Consider the following 18653-nt stretch of genomic DNA (forward strand, 5'->3'; position numbering starts at 1 on the left):
GCGATAGAGGGGGCTATTTTAAAATCTCAACATGGGTTGTTTTTTTTTAAAACACCACCTGCCTCTGAAACTGAAGACCCTCAGTATAGCTGTTCCTCAGCTTCACTTCTTCCTTTAATTTGCCTTTTCAAACTGTGATAATCAGTTCTTCAACACATTTGTAACTGGATACTTCAGAACATGTTCCCCTCCCCAACGAGGAACCCTGAAGTGTTCCCCGATGAACCGCTGCTTTCAGAGCGTTGGCTTTTTTACATTTCCACCCTCCGCCCTCTCGCCTTGACGAGAACCCATTATTACTATGTCAGATCTAATTACACAGACAATTTACAAGTGATACACAGCCCCTTCAAAACAATAATATACTAAATACTGCACAGTGGCTTACATTGTGCATCTGTGTTAATGCAATGAAGTCAAAGCAGAGTTAATAAATGCATGACATCCATTCAAGATACACTGAGAACGAGACAGTGGCTGTTCAATTTTAATCAAAGGAGACAATGGGGGGGGGACACTGAGGAAGGAGCAAGCCAGAAAGAATCCCCCTTTTTTTAAATGTGTTTAATTCATATTCATATTGATTCAATGCACCAATCCATCTCTTCTTTATTCACCTTTTTAAAATATGTTTGTGTCTGAATGTTGTTGCATGTGTGTGATTTGAACCTGTGTGTGTGAGAAGCATGTTTCTCAATAACACAGTGTACACAAGAATTTCCCTCAGGGATTACTAAAGTATACATACAATTTAAAAAATAAAATGTCTTCAAGAGTGTCCCGTTTCTTTTGCTATTTTCATTGATTTTGCTGACCAAACAGTTGTTTCCTCATCAGTTCTGAATTTAAAAAATAAATAAAAAAAACAGAAGAGAAAGTGGTTTAGATCAGAATGGATCACCAGATTTTTGTCCACTTTCCTCTGAGAACATCAACAGAAAAGCCAGATTATTATTCTAAAGATTTCTATTTCTGAACATAATCAAAGGAGCTTAAATGATCCTACAAACTGTGTGACTATGATCAACTGAAAATCCCTCCACAGTTAACATTTATGTAATGAATGAATAGATTTTTTTCCCTCTTCACTTCCTCTCCCTTCTCCCCTTCTGTTCTGTTACCTCCTCGTTCTTTTCTCCTCACCTCTCCTCTTTTCTGTGTTTAAACATTCAGAGCACAGAGACCGACACCCAGCAGGGAGAGACAGGGGGACGACCTTGGCACCACACCCAGCTGAGGTGAGCGACTCCTGGGGAACGGAGAGGGGAGACAAGAGGGCCCGTCTCCATAGAGGAGAGAAGAGAGGAGAGAAGGATGAGACAGAGACAGAAGTATAAAGAAGAGATAGAGGACAGACGGAGGAGAAGAAGAAGAAGAAGAAGAAAAAGAAGTGGTAATGTACAATGACAACCAAAGAGCAGGAGAGAAGTAAGACACATTGGAAGAGAACTGGATTTCTCAAGCTCGATGAAGAGAAGAAGAAATATGGAAAATGAGGTGTGAGACCGGCAGAAGAGAAGAGAGACAGATATGTATTTCTATATAAAGTGTCCAGATGTGACCTCCTCAGAGGGGGTCCGGCCTCGTGGCTCAACACTCATTAATAAGGTCGCTCAGAGGTGAGACAGACGGCTGACTCACTACATTTCCACGAAAACAACAAGAGGAGGAGGGAGCCAAGATCATCACGTTCAAACTCCCTCTTCAAGCACCGTACGCTCCAGCTTCATGCTGCCCACTTATGATATATATTAATTCATTATATTGCAAATCATGACCTTAACTTTCAGACCTTTGAGGACATATGGACTACGGTCTGATATATATGGACTGTAAATGTAGTTTTGTTCTTTGTTTTTAATGTAAATCTAATTCTTCAAATGTCTCCCATGTGATATTGAAAGGAACTCCGATGTTGTATCTTGTTTTAGATCAGGAGTAGAAAGAGAAATGTATAAAAGGAGATGTTGTTTTACAAAGCTAACAGTTAGCTTTGGAGCTACTTGTTGACCAACAACGTCTGGATGCAGTGAGAACAAACAAACATCCCAAAGGTCCATTCATCATTTAATTGAATTTAAAATGAATTTAGCCAGGAGAACCTCATCAAGATTAAGAATCTCACTGACAAGAGTGACCTGGCCAAGAGGAACAGCAGAAGCAATTTGGGGTACAGTGCCCAATGACAGATGGACATGTGACTGCAGGAGCTGGGGGTCAAACCCCCGATCCTCTGGTTGAGAGATGACCTACACTACCACTGAGCCACAGCCGGTAGAGTATCCCAGCAGTACATCAGATCTAAGGTTTCCAGCAAGAACATCACTTTGTTCATCACTAAATGATCTCAGCAGCTTTAGAAAGTGCCACAAATTTCCTGATTTTTCTTAAATTGACTTCATGAAGTTGACATTTATGCTTTCTTAAATGCCTCAACAACCATTGGATGGATTGCCATTAATTGCATTAAAGTACAGGAATTCATCTTGGTACACTTTGCACCGTGCGCTGTTGTAAAACAACAAAAACATGAATTTGTTGAGATGCAGAGAACAAAGACGTTGTGAGAAGACAAAGAAACATGTTGACTTGACAAAGTGCAGAAATATTACTGTACTCTTATACCCGATATGACTCTGCTAGCGTGGTGCTGACTCTTTTAACTAGTTACCATTCAACCTTGCTTACAAGTTAGCAAGTTAGCAAACGGCAAAGTGGGGTTGTGTGTCCAAAAGTAAAAACATGAACAACTTTACAGTCAATTGATCTCCATCACATTTATCCAGGTGTGTTAGTACGACTTTACGAAATTTGAGTTAGTATAATTTTAGTCGGACTAACAGGTTTTGTTGACGTTTTGTAACTTCATGTCAACATACTGAGTGTATTTTATTATTAATACCAGATTAGAGGTGGTGTGCATCAGAATCCGACTGAAGCCACATTAGATCGTTTATTTAGAACAGAACAGAATGTGCTCGCAGGCTGAAACCACCGAGCTGCTCATTTACTATGTAGGTGACAGTTACAGGGAAGGAGGGGGTTCATGGTGGTGCACCTGCTCTGCGAAGCCACTTCACACAGGTAGACACACACACACACACACACACACACACACACACACACACACACACTCCTATACTGAATAACCACACATACACACATGAAGGCTAGAATAACACAAAGCGTCAAAATTTACACAAAACTTTAAACACGCGAGAATAAAATTAGTCAAAGAGAAAAACTTTTTCACATTTTCACTCAAACATGCAGCACGCAACAACATGTTTCCTAACACACACACACACACACACACACACACACACACACACACACACACACACACGAAGCACGCATCACAAAATGTTTCACAAAGACTGACAACCTGAAAACAAACCCATACACACAATGGAGCATTCATAAACACAATGCACACAAAGACAAAACACACACACATACAGAGATGAAAGCCAGAATCGCACACTCAGGTACACACACATCGCTTGACCGTGAACACACACACACACACACACAGAAATTACACAAGCACGCACACTAATTTGCAAAAAAAAGACACACCAACATTTAACCGCATAAAACCCCATTCATACAGAAGCTTTCATCACACAATCTGACACACTAACCTGTCAATTTGCAGGAAACACACACTCAAACCACTGTAACCCACAGACACACACAAACACACATGCACACACACACAGAAGCTGGTTTCAAAATGTCACACACAAACCCAGCAACCATCAAAACGCACAATAAGCGACAAACGAAAACTCATGCATTAAACACAAGCATTCACATTCTAGTTCAAGTCCACATTTACACACACAAACACACACACACACACACAAACACATACACACACACACACACACATACATCTTTTGATTGCAGGATCGCTGTGTTTTTCTGTGTGTGTGTTCCAATGTGCGTCTGTGTGTGTGTGTCTCCATGTGTGTGTGTGTGTGTCGGCAGATTAATCTAGTGGGGTCGCTGAGATGACACTAATCCCTTCGCTGATTATCTAGAGCATAACATCACTCTAATCTGATGGTGGGGGGTTAAGAAAGACAGACAAGGTTAGAGAGGGGTAGAGCGAGAAAGTGAGAGCGAGCGAGCGAGCGAGGCTGCGTTCACACTCACACATGTTCATGCTGGGTTCATTAAACTCTGCAGTGTTTCTTTCTTCTTTTGTTCAAGTTCATTTCAGGTGAGAACGCAGAGTCTTTGTCTCGTGAATTATCTGAGCGGACCATATTCACTCACACAAAATGCAAAGGATTATGGGTAAGAGACACTCATGCCTGCAGTTTTCAAGTGTTCAGGTGACATATATAACCATGTGAGCCTTTATGACAGGCTTACAACATTAAATATTATAAGATTTGGTCCCAGAAACTTACGCTTTGAAGTTTATTCACGGGTTCATTCTCACTCAGCTTGTCAAGTTTTAGATCTTTATCAAAGTGCCATTTGTGTCCACCTAGCGCTTCTTTCTTAGCGTCTTTTTTGTGCGGCTGCTCCGAAGTGAAAATCTTTCAACTTTTCAGAAAGGCTCTGTTGATATCACCGGCGCTCTTCTCAAAATGTATGATATTCCTGCCCTGCACCCACATCCTTCTCACTCTGTGTCCAGACAAAGTAGGAGGGTAAACATACTCTGTTCGATGCTCATAGTGAAGCGGAAAAACATGATCTCAAAACAGTCAAAAGCAACATTTTTATTCTCGAAATCAGGTCGGTGAAAGTGGGAAATGGCATGTTGGATGGGAGCCACAGGTGAGATTTGAACCTTTACATGGGATGCTAGAACTAACCTCTAGGCCGCTGACGCCCCCCACATTCTGATATTAAGACTTCTGAGGCATCTCCTGCGATTACTTAGCCATTCAAAGTACTACAGGTACATCTTCTACCTCTTGTATGTCCTCTGTGAGTAGGCTGTATATTAAACATTTGTGTTAATTAAAGTTAAGAAATTCATCAGAATGACATCTCAAGGAATGGAAGATAGGGACGCAGAAACAATCACCCTGACAACAAACAAAGAAATAACTTAACCACACAACCAAGTACGCACACAGCAAACACACAGGGACACCTCAGCAACAGCTAATAATGCCCATATTGCATAAAGCCATGGCCAACTCACCATTCAGCAACTACTTATCAACACCTTAACAGCAACCAATGAAGCTGTATTACTTATTGTTCCTTAAATCCCTTTTAACCTCTAGGCACCACTTTACAAACGCATGCTAACTGTCTTAAAAGGTCTTATATTTAACCTTAAATGTCCAAGCATCTCCATGGTAAAGTGAAGCTTCCAGTTCAAATGGAGGCTTGCCTGCTTCACAGCTTTTTTTCAAATCATAAAGGGATTGAAGCTGTCAACTCTGGTCAGTGCATCAAGTTTCAACTTCTGCATTTGTGGGGCTTGCTTTTGCAGAATTAAGCGAGGCTAGCTCGCCTCTAAAGCTCGAAACATATCTCGGGATAACACTCTATGTTGAAATAAAGAAAACTGTCTGTTTTTTTGGGGGTTTGCATTGAAACAAAGCAATTTCCATCAAGGCATACAACAAAGATAAGAAACGCTGACTGACATAGAAGACAATTTGATTTATCCAGATCAGAAGACTGGCTGGTAACACTGAAAGGATGTTTTCTACAACAGAGTAGAAATTGTGAAACTGTGCATGTGTGCATGTGTGTGTGTGTGTGTGTGTGTGTGTGTGTGTGTGTGTGTGTGTGTGTCTGTGTGTCTGTGTGTGTGTGTGTTGTATTCCATATCCCCGGCTGTCTCTGTCTCTTAGTGTTATCATTATCAAAGTAAATTGCGGCTCCTGGTGCCAGATGAAGAACGCAATATTTCCATTTCTGACTCTGCATCGCCCTCTTCCCTCTCCGCCTTCTGCAGCTCCATACCATAATCACAACACTGTCACAACACATGGCACACACAATGGATCATTCCAACCACAGCGCCAACCCACGACTCGGAAGTTTTGACGTTTCTTTACTCAACTTTTTACAGCGTGCATTGACATCCGCACGGAAACAGGCCAAATAATTAAAAATTACTTTTTGTTCTATGTGATGTGAGACAAAATGAAACTTTGAGGGGGATTTTTTTTTGGAACACATATAATTGATCTGGTGGTGGGTGGTGTTTTCTTTATACTGTTGCATTTTGCCAAAAGTAAGATTCAGAAAAATCGTTATTCGCAGCCACATAATGAGCTACTACCAAATGATCATGATGCATAACATGTCACAAGGGTCTTAACGCTACTCCATAAGGCCAGAAAAGTCATAAAACACATGAATTCAGTTTTTGTGGCTTCACAACAGTAGCTATCCAACGCCTCATAAGAAAGAGAGTACAAAACCAACAAATGAGAGAGAGAGATAGAGAGAGAGAGCAAGGCAGAAAAAGAGCAGGTATATTCAGATTGCTGAGAGCTGACGTCCTCCATATTTGATGCATCCAGTCAAAGGTAATTAAGTTCTGTGTGTGTGTGTGTGTGTGTGTGTGTGTGTGTGTGACTGATTAAATATGTCAGTGTGTGTGAGAGAGAAAGAGAGAGAGAGAGAGGGAGGCAGATTATCTGTGTCAGTGGCCATTTGCTCACAACTGGCGCCACATCGGAGAGCCAGAGGCAGAGAGCATCATGGGTAAATGAGCACACGCCGCCTAGCACTTTCCACACAGCGGGCAGAGAGAGAGAGAGTGAGAGAGAGAGGGGGAGAGAAACTGCATGCCAGATGACCTGTCTCCTCCGGTGTACGCCAGGGTTTCACTAATTCTCTGCACACACACATTTGCACTTACACACTTACACACACACACTTACACACACATACACACACACACACACACACACACACACACACACACACACGGTCAGATCAAAACCCGGCAGAACAGTGAATCCAAAGTTGATGGAGAGAAAGACAAGCATTGCAAAATAGACACACACACACACACACACACACACACACACACACACACACACACACACACACACACACACACGGTCTGTGATGTACCTGCAAGCCTGGAGTTGGTGTAGGGAGGTGAGAGGCTGTCGTGTGACGCCATGTACTGAGACCCTTCTGCATAACTCTGTAGAAAGAGTCAGACATGACGGATGAACAAATATAATCTATAATGACACTTAGCTGTCACTGCTAATACAACACATACTTTTACTGTTATTACTGATATTGCAGCTATAAATCTTTTTCATTGTTGTTGTTCTGTTTGTCTCTGTCTACTTCTTCCTGCATCTCCTTCTGTCCCACTTTCCAAGCCCAGCAAAGATTCAGCAGATGTCTGTTCATCATGAGTCTGGTTCTGCTCGAGGTTTCTGCCTCTTAAAGGACGTTTTAACTTTCCTCTGTAACTTTTGCTGAATGTTGCTTAGTGCTCGTGATGGATTCATGTTGGGTCTTTGTAGATAATAAAACAAAGAGGAAGCTCTTTACCTGCTTCTTTGTAAAGTGTAAAGATTGACTGATTCATGACTTAGATTTCCTGATTAGTATACAGTCATTGAGATACTTTTGGATGGCCTTGGAGTCTTTTTTAACTCAGTTTCTCTTTTATATCTATGTTGCCCCTCTCAATACAGCAGCACATCAAACACAAATGTTCTATTATTTTGAAAAATATATATATATATATTTTTACAGACGGCTAAAAGATAAAGAGTTTGATGCCAGACTCATTTATTGAATTGAAGGCGGCAGTAGACTAGACATGGAAATAACATCATTTTAAATATTACGACTTATACAAGTAATTTGATTTGTGATAGATCATTATAAATGTGGTATTTGTGTCAAAATTTACCTTTGAGGACCGACTTCCACTCGGCCATGATCCTGCACTCGTTCTCTCCTCCATATCTGTGTGAGAAAGAGAGAGAGGGGGGAGAGAGATTTAGACGACAGGCCATAAAACACAACACTACAGTTTAGCAGGAGATGATCATTCAGAAAGAAAAATACAGTTTGAAAAAATAAATGAGCAAATAAAAAGTAAACCCTATCAGGCAGCGGAGTGATGCTGAAAGGAAAGCAGAAACACAACCAACAAGGATACAAATGATTGATCAAAAACACGACATAAGAAAGTCATTTAAAAGTCATAAAAAAAGAGAGACAAAATGTTCTGAAATATCCAGAGTGCATTTGATTTGATTGTTCTTGATGTAAACATCGACAGGGGGACATCTTAAGTCCTTTCATCCACATTTCATTTCAATCACATTACTTCTAACACTTAATGCTACACGCTGTGTATTAATACTCTCTCTCTCTCTCTCTCTGATTCATGTCATTAAACATTATTGATTATGACTGTGGAGCCTTGGCCACGTCTCTGTGAAATGTAATGGTCCTTTAAGCCTCCTGCAGACCCACTAATCCCCACTGTCATCACACTGGATTCATGCTTTATCTGTCAAAGGTCAGTTTGTGGACCGAGAGGTCACAGGTGACCTGATAATGGTGCAACATGAGAAGTCACGCAAAGGTCTTACAATCCACCCTGAAGGGAACATGAATAAAGTTGGAGAATGACAGACAGATTCAATATGTGGAGACAGCAAATTCATTTTCAAAATTTGATGGCAATGCACGCACTAAATCGTAAAGATTTTTCAGTTAGGAAAAGAACAGCAGATTGACCAATTAGATTCACCTGCCTCAAAAAACATTAGATTTAGAAACATGTATACTCCACATTTTTTTTACAGAGTGTCCAAACCTAAACAAATCAAAATGTGGTACTGATCACTTAATAAACATAACCTGACAACATGTGTCCTTTCAGATATGTCTGCAAACCACACATCGTTTGTACATAACATAACCTAAAGTCACTCTGCTTGTTTATTTTCATCCCCTTTGCCAGAAAACTGTGTGAGGATCAACTTAATTGCTGTTACAAGAAAATGTTAAAGTTGCAAAAGCCCGCTCTGATCTAATCGACCTGTGAGCTACGATCAGTGCCAGGACTTCTCAGATGGATCCCAACTGTCCATCTGTCTCCTTTGAGAAGCAGTTTCTCTGTAACCGAGCAGTCACACGTTGCTTCATTCTGCCCTCCAACAGTGATATGAAACAAACATAATCCATGCTGGGAAGTTAACGCATTAACCATGTGGAAAGCATGCTTTGTCAGGTTTCTCTGCAAGAGTCAAGCAACAAAAAAAAAAGTAAACTGCTGCTTTTTTTAAGGAGATTGTAAAACCTTTTTTGGATGCACTCTTAAAGATCCCAAATCATCCTCCTTTTCACCTTTCATGCTGTCACTAGTTCAACTTGTACAAATCTGGAAATTTGCACGGCAATGACTCTGCATGTATTCTCATCTAGAAAACCAGCATAGCATGTCAAAGTAAAAATATAAAATGAATTGACGACATCCTGTGTAAAACCAACAGTAGCCACCATCTTTTCCCAACATTACAACTAAGAGATAGTCATGTAATCCAAAGTTATGAAACCATAGAGATGACCAATCAAAAGTCAGACATGAATATTTTTGTAACGGCCATGACTATGACTTGTTATCAGTGGACTAGAGGAGACTGACATCAAGAGTTTCAGTGACGTTAAAAAAACCCGGGGGGGGGGGGGGGGGGGTGAAGTGTATATTATCCAGGTAGACTGAGATGTCTGATTGTGTCATTGCACACACAAACTGTAACACACACACACACACACACACACACACACGCATGAACCCACAGTAGTCTGGTTCATTGTAAAGCACAAATCTCTCCTCAATAGGCTCTCTATTGTGTCAGTATGTGTATAGAGAGCAGCTTACATTCATTGTCGAGTCATTTGGACTGTCAGCTTATCCGTGTTAGAGTGTCAGAGAGTGTGTGTGTGTGTGTGTGTGTGTGTGTGTGTGTGTGTTTGTGTGTGTGTGTGTGTGTGTGTGTGTGTGTGTGTGTGTGTGTGTGTGTGTGTGTGTGTGTGTGTGTGTGTGTGTGTGTGTGTGTGCGCGTGTGTGTGTGATAGCACAATAGAAATCTACTGTTTCAGTTACATGAAGTCACTACCTCAACACGAGTACCTTTGGGCGACTTCTCTGTGGAGCAGATTAGAACAGAAGAGATTTTTTATGGGTTTACACGAGATTATACGGAAAGACTTGATGTGAAATCGGATTTGTGGATCAAACTCTCGATCTATTGTCGGGTCTGAACACAAACGTTAGATGTTAGATTCAAGGAACTCACAATCAGTCTAATTAAGAGAACACAACACCCACTTGGTTGGCTGTGGGGAACTGGCCCCTGGTTTAGATTTAAGGAAAACACACACTCGATCAGCTGTGGATCAGGAGAAAACAAACTTCTCCTATCCTTGATAGAGCCATTTTCAATCTTTATACTTGTGACATTTAGGCATCACATATCAACTTTTAGTACTCTTAATACTGTTCTCTGTTTTTACTGGAATAAAGGAAGTTTGGAAACTTGTTGGGAGAAGATAAGGGAAGGAAAATGAACTTAAAGTGAAGCTGAAGAGTTTGGTCGCGATGCAGAGGAAGTGGAGGTGAGGATGGTGAGGGATGAGAAGGAGAGCAATTAAAGAAGGCCTCCTCTAGTATTGGAAATAAGAGAGGAGAAAGATTGAAAGAGAGAGGGGAGAAGAGAGGCAGAGAGGAGGGGGGGGGGGAAATATACAAGTGGGTGTGCAGGAGTTGAAAGACATCCTGGAGGAGGAGAGAAGGAGTAAGAAGGAGGCATCCATGTGTCCTGCACCTGATAAGGCCTCCGATTGAGGACTATAAATTACAGCAGAGTGAGGGAGAGAAATTTACACACAAACTGCAAAACACTCCCTTAAAAGCACACATTCATATCTCCCTCTCTCTCTCTCTCACACACACACAGACACACACACACACACACACACACACACACACACACACACATACTACAGGTCATCTATCATCAGTTAATGAACTTAGACTGACAGACAGCTCCATGTCTCTCACACTGATCCTATTAAGACCTGCTTGACACAAAACAGACTCCTATTAATACAGTTAGCCTCTATGCGTGTGTGTGTGTGTGTGTGTGTGTGTGTGTGTGTGTGTGTGTGTGTGTGTGTGTGTGTGTGTATCATTGCTGAGGACAAAAACAGGCCTGTGCTCGAGGAGGACCACTGAGCCACTCTTCATATTATTTAAAAAGAGATATTTGTAAAGGCACACAGAGAAAAAGAAAATGATTGATGATTGGTGTTATTAGTCTGCATGGGCAACAACTGGACATTATATGTTATAAAAATTACAAACAGGTAGCCTTGTAAGAAGATTAAAATCAGGTGTCCGTATAAAATTATAGCACAGTTATCGTGTGAGCGCTGGCTTTAACTCACTGGTTAAAAATAAACTACCAAAATGTGGTTATGGCTGATGTTGTGTTTTTATATTTATGTTAGAAATGAATGAAACCTTTAAAATCACGTAGTGCAAGAGGAATAAAAAATGCTTCATCCAACAAATACATCATTTTGCATTGCATGGTTACATGTGAGAGATATCAAGTACCAAGTTCAATTAAGCACCACATTACAGTCATATCCTCTATAGTAGTTACACTTTTTGACAATCTCATGGATAAAGAACCCCATGTGTTGTCAGGTACATCAGATAAAATAATCTTTTTAAAAACAGCATCCTCTGGGGTTGAAAAATGAAGACAATGCAGAAGTGCAATAAACTGCAGTTCCTTGAGTGGCCACTTGAGGCTGATTGCAAAAGCCAAGGAAACCCCATTTAGGTCTCATAATAAAATGAACATTTTTACGTTACTTTCTAAACATGCTAACAGCCTGGTTCAGAATCAAATTGGGTCAATACCCAATGTGGTCCATGTGTTATACAGTCTATAGTCATAACATTAGCTTGGTTAGCATTTTGAACTAGCAGCAGCTAGGTAGGCATGTTTTCTAACTTCCTCAAACTTGTACCAGTTCACTGTTGCTAATTGTTGCCATGCAGACAATATCCCCTACTTAAGTAAGAATCCAACTATATCACATTCAGCAGCCTTCTGCAGAGTGCCCCCTCCATGTTTACTATCCACCTGCTTTGGTGCTGGAGAGAGCTCTCCTATTGGTCTATCTTAGGTCTACCATCTTACACCATCTGATCAAGTATAAACCAGATTATATCTCAGATGTATCATACACAAGTCTACTCGCTGCACAAAAAATGATCTTCTGTTTTGCTACCACACCGAATTATGACAAGAAAGACGCTCATTTCATGAATTTTTGCGACATTAAGTGGAGGTAGTGTGAAAGCATGCCGGTAACCATAGACCGTGATAAACTGACACACACACACACACACACACACACACACACACACACACACACACACACACACACACACACACACACACACACACAGGCATGTTGATAAGTGGTCTCTGATTGACAGAAATGAGGACAGTGGTCGTGCTGTGAGAACATCAAGCGTGTGTGTGTGTGCACCTGTGTGAGCTCAGTGGCCTCACTGTTCTCATCTGGTCTCCAACCAAACTCTATAATTAACTGTAGGCCTGCTCCATCCCCCAACACACAAATGCACACACACACACACACACACACACACACACACACACTCTCACACACACACACACACACACAAACGCACACAAACATTGAACAGTGTGTGGTGATCAGAAACACTGTCATTCGATCATTTCTTCATATCAAACTGAGTCAAACTGAACATTTATTGAAATCCTTTGGAAGTCATCATGTGAGCCTCATAAAGATTCAGCTCAACACACAACAGCTTTCTCACAATGACTGCAAATAGTGGAAGAGGTTGGTGAAAAATGTGTAATAAAAAGAAAATGTGTAATAAGGCAGGATGAAAAAGAGAGTCTCTGATGGTTTTCTAACCTTCATATTCTCCAAAGATACTCCGAGGAGTCTTTCAGCCAAATGATGCTGTGTAATCAAACACTTTTACACCTTCTCTGCTGGGACAATTCAGACACTCCACCTCCCATGGAAACCACTGCAGCCAGAATGAGCTTTAAGAGCCTTGAACACAACATTAATTGGAATCCACTAAACTGTGTAGTTCCTCCAAATGGAAATCAGACAAAATCCTGTTTGTTAAAATGATATCAAAATATCTTTCATCCCCTTCACACTAGTTTTTAATGCAATATACTTTTAGGGCAATCAATGTTTCTAATAATGGAATACTTTTCTTGCACAATATGCATTATTCTGAGGGAAGGAATGAAGACAGGAAACAAGTAGAGAGGGAGGAAAAGAAGACAGGAAACGAGTAGAGAGGGGAGGAATGAAGACAGGAAACAAGTAGAGAGGGAAGGAATGAAGAAAGGAAACAAGTAGAGAGGGGAGGAATGAAGAAAGGAAACAAGTAGGCACTGAAGGAATAAGGAGAGAGTGAATAAGGACAGGAAACAAGGAGAGAGTGAAGGAATAAGGACAGGTAACAAGGAGAGAGTGAAGGAATGAAGACATGAAACAAGTAGAGAGGGAAGGAATTAAGACAGGAAACAAGTACAGAGGGAAGGGATGAGGACAGGAAACAAGGAGAGAGTAAGGGAATTAGGACAGGAAACAAGGAGAGAGTGAAGGAATTAGGACAGGAAATAAGGAGAGAGGGAAGGAATGAAGACAGGAAACAAGTAGGCACTGAAGGAATAAGGAGAGAGTGAAGGAATAAGGACAGGAAACAAGGAGAGAGTGAAGGAATACGGACAGAAAACAAAGAGAGAGTACATTTCTTAGGACAGAAAACAAGGAGAGAGTGAAGGAATACGGACAGAAAACAAGGAGAGAGTACATTTCTAAGGACAGGAAACAAGGAGAGAGTGAAGGAATAAGGATAAAACATGAAAGGGAAAAGGAACTTGATGAGGGACCAAGGATTGATATGAAAAAGGAGGAGAGGAGACAAGGAAAGAAGAGTAAAAGCATCATGAGACAAGATGAGAAGAGGGAGAGGAATGACGAGAGGAAACATGGGGAGAAGAGTAGTATTAAGGAAAGGAAATGAGTTGTAAATCTGCAGTACATGAATCCTTTAGATGTTTTATATTCAACAGACAGAGAGACAATAAATGAGAGTGACAGAGAAACACAGAGGACAACAGACACACAAAGATCTCATTGAACCATTTTATATAATGTAAAGAGAAGCTTCTTGTACTTTCACTGTACTACATTCATGCTATTATCCTGGGTACACACACACACACACACACACACACACACACACACACACACACACACACACACACACACACACACACACACACACACACACACACACACACACACACACACACACAGTAAATGAGAGTAAGAATTAAGAGTCAGATTACGTGTCTGTATCTTTCCCTTTAAAGCTGCTTAAACTGTCTAACACCCACAATCCCACTTTGTGTGAGTGTGTGTGTGTGTGTGTGTGTGTGTGTGTGTGTGTGTGTGTGTGTGTTGTGTGTGTGTGTGTGGCTGCACAAGCAGAGGAAGTGATGTAATGAGCACATTCAGGAAGTCACCGTGTCCTGTTTTGTACATGATGCCTGCTCTGATCTCTCTCTCTCTCTCTCTCTCTCTCTCTCTTTTCCTTCCTTCCTTCCCTATTTTCTTTCCTTAACCTTATCTTTCTTTCTTCATCCTGTCATTCTTTCATTGACATTTCCAATTTCCCTTTCTCTCTAGTTCTCCTTTCATTGCAGTTTCTTCTTCTCCTCCTCTCCATTACTCCCTTCTTTTCTCATTTTTTTGAGTTTTCTTTTATTTCTCAAACTTCTTGTGTTCTCTATCATTTCTTTCTTCTCGTTCTGCCTCTATCATCCCTCTTTGTCTTTTCCTATTGTTGTTTACTCTTTCTATTCCTTCTCCGTTTTAATCCCTTTTTATTCCCTCCTCCCATCCCCTCTCTCCACATTTAATCCTTATTTCCTTTCTTTCATTCCCTCCATCTCTCGCCATATATTTCTAACTTGTATCACTCTCTTCACTCCTCTTCTTCCCTCATTTCATTTGTAATGTGTTTTCTTCTTTGTTTCTTTCCTTTAATTTTTCAATCTTTTCATCTTCCTCATCCTTATTGCTTTTGCTGCTGTTGTTATTTTCTGTCTCTTCTTGCCTCCCTTCTTCTATCCACCCATTCCTCCTCTCATCTTTCTTCCATGAGTTCCTCCTTTTTCTCCTTTTTTAGTTCTCCTTTTAGTTTTTCCTTACCTCATCCCTAAATTAATTTCCTTCTTCCTCCTTCCTTCTCCCTCATCCTTGCACTTCTCCATCCCTAACTCCTTCACTACTTCCTTCCCTTTCTTTCCATCTTGCCCTCGGAGCCTTTGAGCAAGGCACGGCAGCAGATGGAAAGTCATCTGAACACTTTGACACAACTCATGAGAACAAACGTCTCCTCCTCCTCCTCCTCCTCCTCACTGTCTCCGTGGTTACAGAGCTCGTATCGAGAGGACAGTTGGAGATGAGTATGGAGATGCGACATCGATTGACATCTTGTTACCATAGTAACCGGTTAAGCAGTCCGGGAATGACCATCATCGAGGCTCTTACAGAACAAGAAGCACGAATATGATTTAACGACGGACACAAACTTTCATTTTTGATTGATCTGAGGGTGGTTGAAGTGAAAGTTCAGCTGTTTGAGGATCCGATCATCACAACATTCAACTATTTTTAAGGCGTGCATAAAGACTATAAAGGTTTACGTTTAGTATGAGGTGAAACAAAGTAGAGTTAAAGGCTGAATTTGCAACATTTTACACATACGTAAGGCAGAAATCAAATATACTGTATCCTCAGAAAATAACTCTGTGAGTCATGACTGTCTACAGTGAGTGTGACACCCGAGTCCCGCTGTCTGTGATGTTGTCTGAGCCGTATCTACAGCGTGTTTACATGGACGGGGCGGCCAGCCGGCTCATCCCCTCGCATATAAAAGTAGTTTAATTTAGTGACTAGACAAAAGAAGAATAACATACTGTACTCACTGCTTATTTAAGCTTTTTTAGATCACGGTCATTTCATCTAAATTGACATGCAGTGTGAAGATACGAGCAAACTTAAGCAGATCGAGTTGTTTTGGTTTCATGCCGGTGCTCAAGGGCAACATCTACTGGATCAAAAAGTCACATATTCTTCCTTTAAACTTAAGAGGTGCACGTTTTTTCCCCCTGTTGGCCAATAACATCACACACAAGTTACTCCAAAATGGAGCTTCCTGCTCTTTCTCTAAAGTGTCCTGAGTTAACTTGAGTTATGATTTTGCACTTAATTGATTGACTGATATTCGATTGACACTAGTAAAACAAAAAAAAACCTTCAAGCAATCCCCTTCCCAGAGTAAAATCTAAATATACAGTATATATTTCCCTGGATCAGAACAGATGTTAATGTAAACCACTCCTTTCTCTAAAACACATCTGGGGAACCATATTTGTCACCTTAAAAAAGTACATGTGGTTTTTTTCAAGCTCTAAAGCCAATTATGGGGATATTTAAGGAGGAAATCAGGGTTCAAGAGGTTAATGACAAGAATTTCATTCATGTTTCTGTCTCACGCACGTTCAGTCAACTTATTTCTGCACACACACACACACACACACACACACACACACACACACACACACACACACACACACACATGCAGAGGCCAGTGTTTCCTGTCATTAGGCAGCAGAGAGGTTCTATAATTAGAACATCTGGACCAAAGTAAGTTTAGTGCCAGTGCCCAGACACACACACACACACTTTTCCATATGCACATACACACATTTGACAACCATGCAATCACATACAGTCTTAGCAACCAGCACATACACATACACAGTCTAAAAACTGTAAATGCTTTATATATCAGTCAGTCCCTTTTTTCTTGTTTTTTCCCCTCTCTTTTTTTAAAGCACGTAAAAGCAAGAAAACAAACAACAGCTTGGAGAGCTAATGGCACACTAAATGAAGAGAGAGAATAGCTCGCTTAGACGGAGTAAGAGAGAGAGAGAAAAGTAAGAGAGAAAAAAAAAACATTAGCAAGTTCAAACATGGTTTTCTTGAATCAGCCACGTTATGCGTGTGTTTTTTTTTTAAGACAGCCGAGCCTCAGAGCCTACAGAGGCCTTTCCAAAAAGAGAGATTATTATTGATAATAAGAAGGCTGTTCCTTTTTGTTTTCCTTTCTTTATTTATTTTTGTTCCATCTCTGTGGTGCAGGCGATTCCTTTGACAAACCCCCTCGTCTCTCCACACAGGCCCATGTGAAGCCGAGCCAACTGTGGCTTTAGATCTCTGCACACCATCACAACCAGAGGAACAAAAGGAAAGTAGAAAAAAAAAAAAAGAAAAAAGAAAAGAAAAAAATCTGTGTGCAAACTGGTCGGAAGCTATAAAGCGGTTGAGTTAGCAAAACTTTTTATAAAGCGTAAGTGAGAACAATTCAGATAAAGGAACAGAGCCAAAGGCGGGCTGGAAACGAAGCAGGAGGGGGAAAAAGGAAAGTGAGTGGATTGAAGTGGTAAATGATTTCATAATGACATGATTGTGGAGTGATGACTGGGATATTCTATGCTCTGAGTAGCTGGAAGTTAGCAAAACTATGACAATGTAAATAAGAGCCAATAGTGTTGACGATGATCCATTCCTTATTGAAGCACTAAACTACAAAACTTACATTATTTTTGCACACAAATCAAGCAAAGAAGACAGGATGCAATACTCCAAACAATAACTGAAGGTGCTAAGTCCAACTGCTTGATCAGATTTTGCCAATCATTGACTTATAGTTTCCGCCCGTTGATCCATATTCTCCTCTGCAACATAAAAGATAAACCAATTAAACTATTTGTCTTCTAGACTTAGAATGATAATTTTTTCTCTGATAGGTCCCTTTTCTCACTCATTAAGTCTGCATTATGATGACCTTATAACCACATTACACATCCATTTACACCACAGAAGACCCTCATACTGACGGCCTACCCACAGCAGCCACAATCTACACATCTGTCAGACCACCGACAAAGAAACAACTATTTCAACTCTCTTTTGACTTACCATTTGAAGATTTACTGTACTGGCCAAATCATAATATTCCAACAAAAAATGATCCTGCTGTATTGGTACGGTAAGGGTAACCCCGATCCAAATCCACCACATTACAGCCATTAAGATCCACTGATTGCTTCAAATTGGCCACTGCTGTTCCAAATTTGCAGAATTATTACAGTATTTACTGTAATAATTAATTTATAGGAATGTATTTTTTTTCTGACTGCAATTCATCAGAATGGCGGCTAAACTCTGACCTTTGAATAGCATGCATTCATTCCCTGTTCCCATCCCATAATAGCCAATGAGAGCCTGAGTTGAAAGGAGGTGCCTGCTCCTCTACAGGTAAATCTCTACCCCGCCATTTGCACTTGACTGTGCTAATGACTGATGTTTTTTTTCTGATTCATTGCTGGATGTATAGAAACCTAACGAGAGTTGACACAAGATTCAGTACTCATACTTTGGTGGATGTTTTTAAAAACTCATTTATAGGATTTTATTTGGCCTTACATCCTGTTCAG

At 40.6% G+C, this 18653-nt stretch overlaps 1 protein-coding gene across 2 annotated transcripts in view; it reads right to left on the bottom strand.

The window, feature by feature from the left end:
* The window catches only part of LOC109996488 (transcription factor 4), a 216312-nt gene that overhangs the window by 156585 nt on the left and 41074 nt on the right, over positions 1–18653 (bottom strand). For both annotated transcript variants that reach the window (XM_065965240.1, XM_065965239.1), the window contains 2 exons: positions 7877–7932; positions 7072–7147 (listed from right to left, as the gene is read on the bottom strand). In XM_065965240.1, the coding sequence (XP_065821312.1) occupies positions 7072–7147; positions 7877–7932 (132 nt within the window). The remainder of the gene's footprint in view (positions 1–7071; positions 7148–7876; positions 7933–18653) is intronic.

Source organism: Labrus bergylta, chromosome 17 (genome assembly GCF_963930695.1).
Source record: "Labrus bergylta chromosome 17, fLabBer1.1, whole genome shotgun sequence".
Taxonomy (NCBI): Eukaryota; Metazoa; Chordata; class Actinopteri; order Labriformes; family Labridae; genus Labrus; species Labrus bergylta.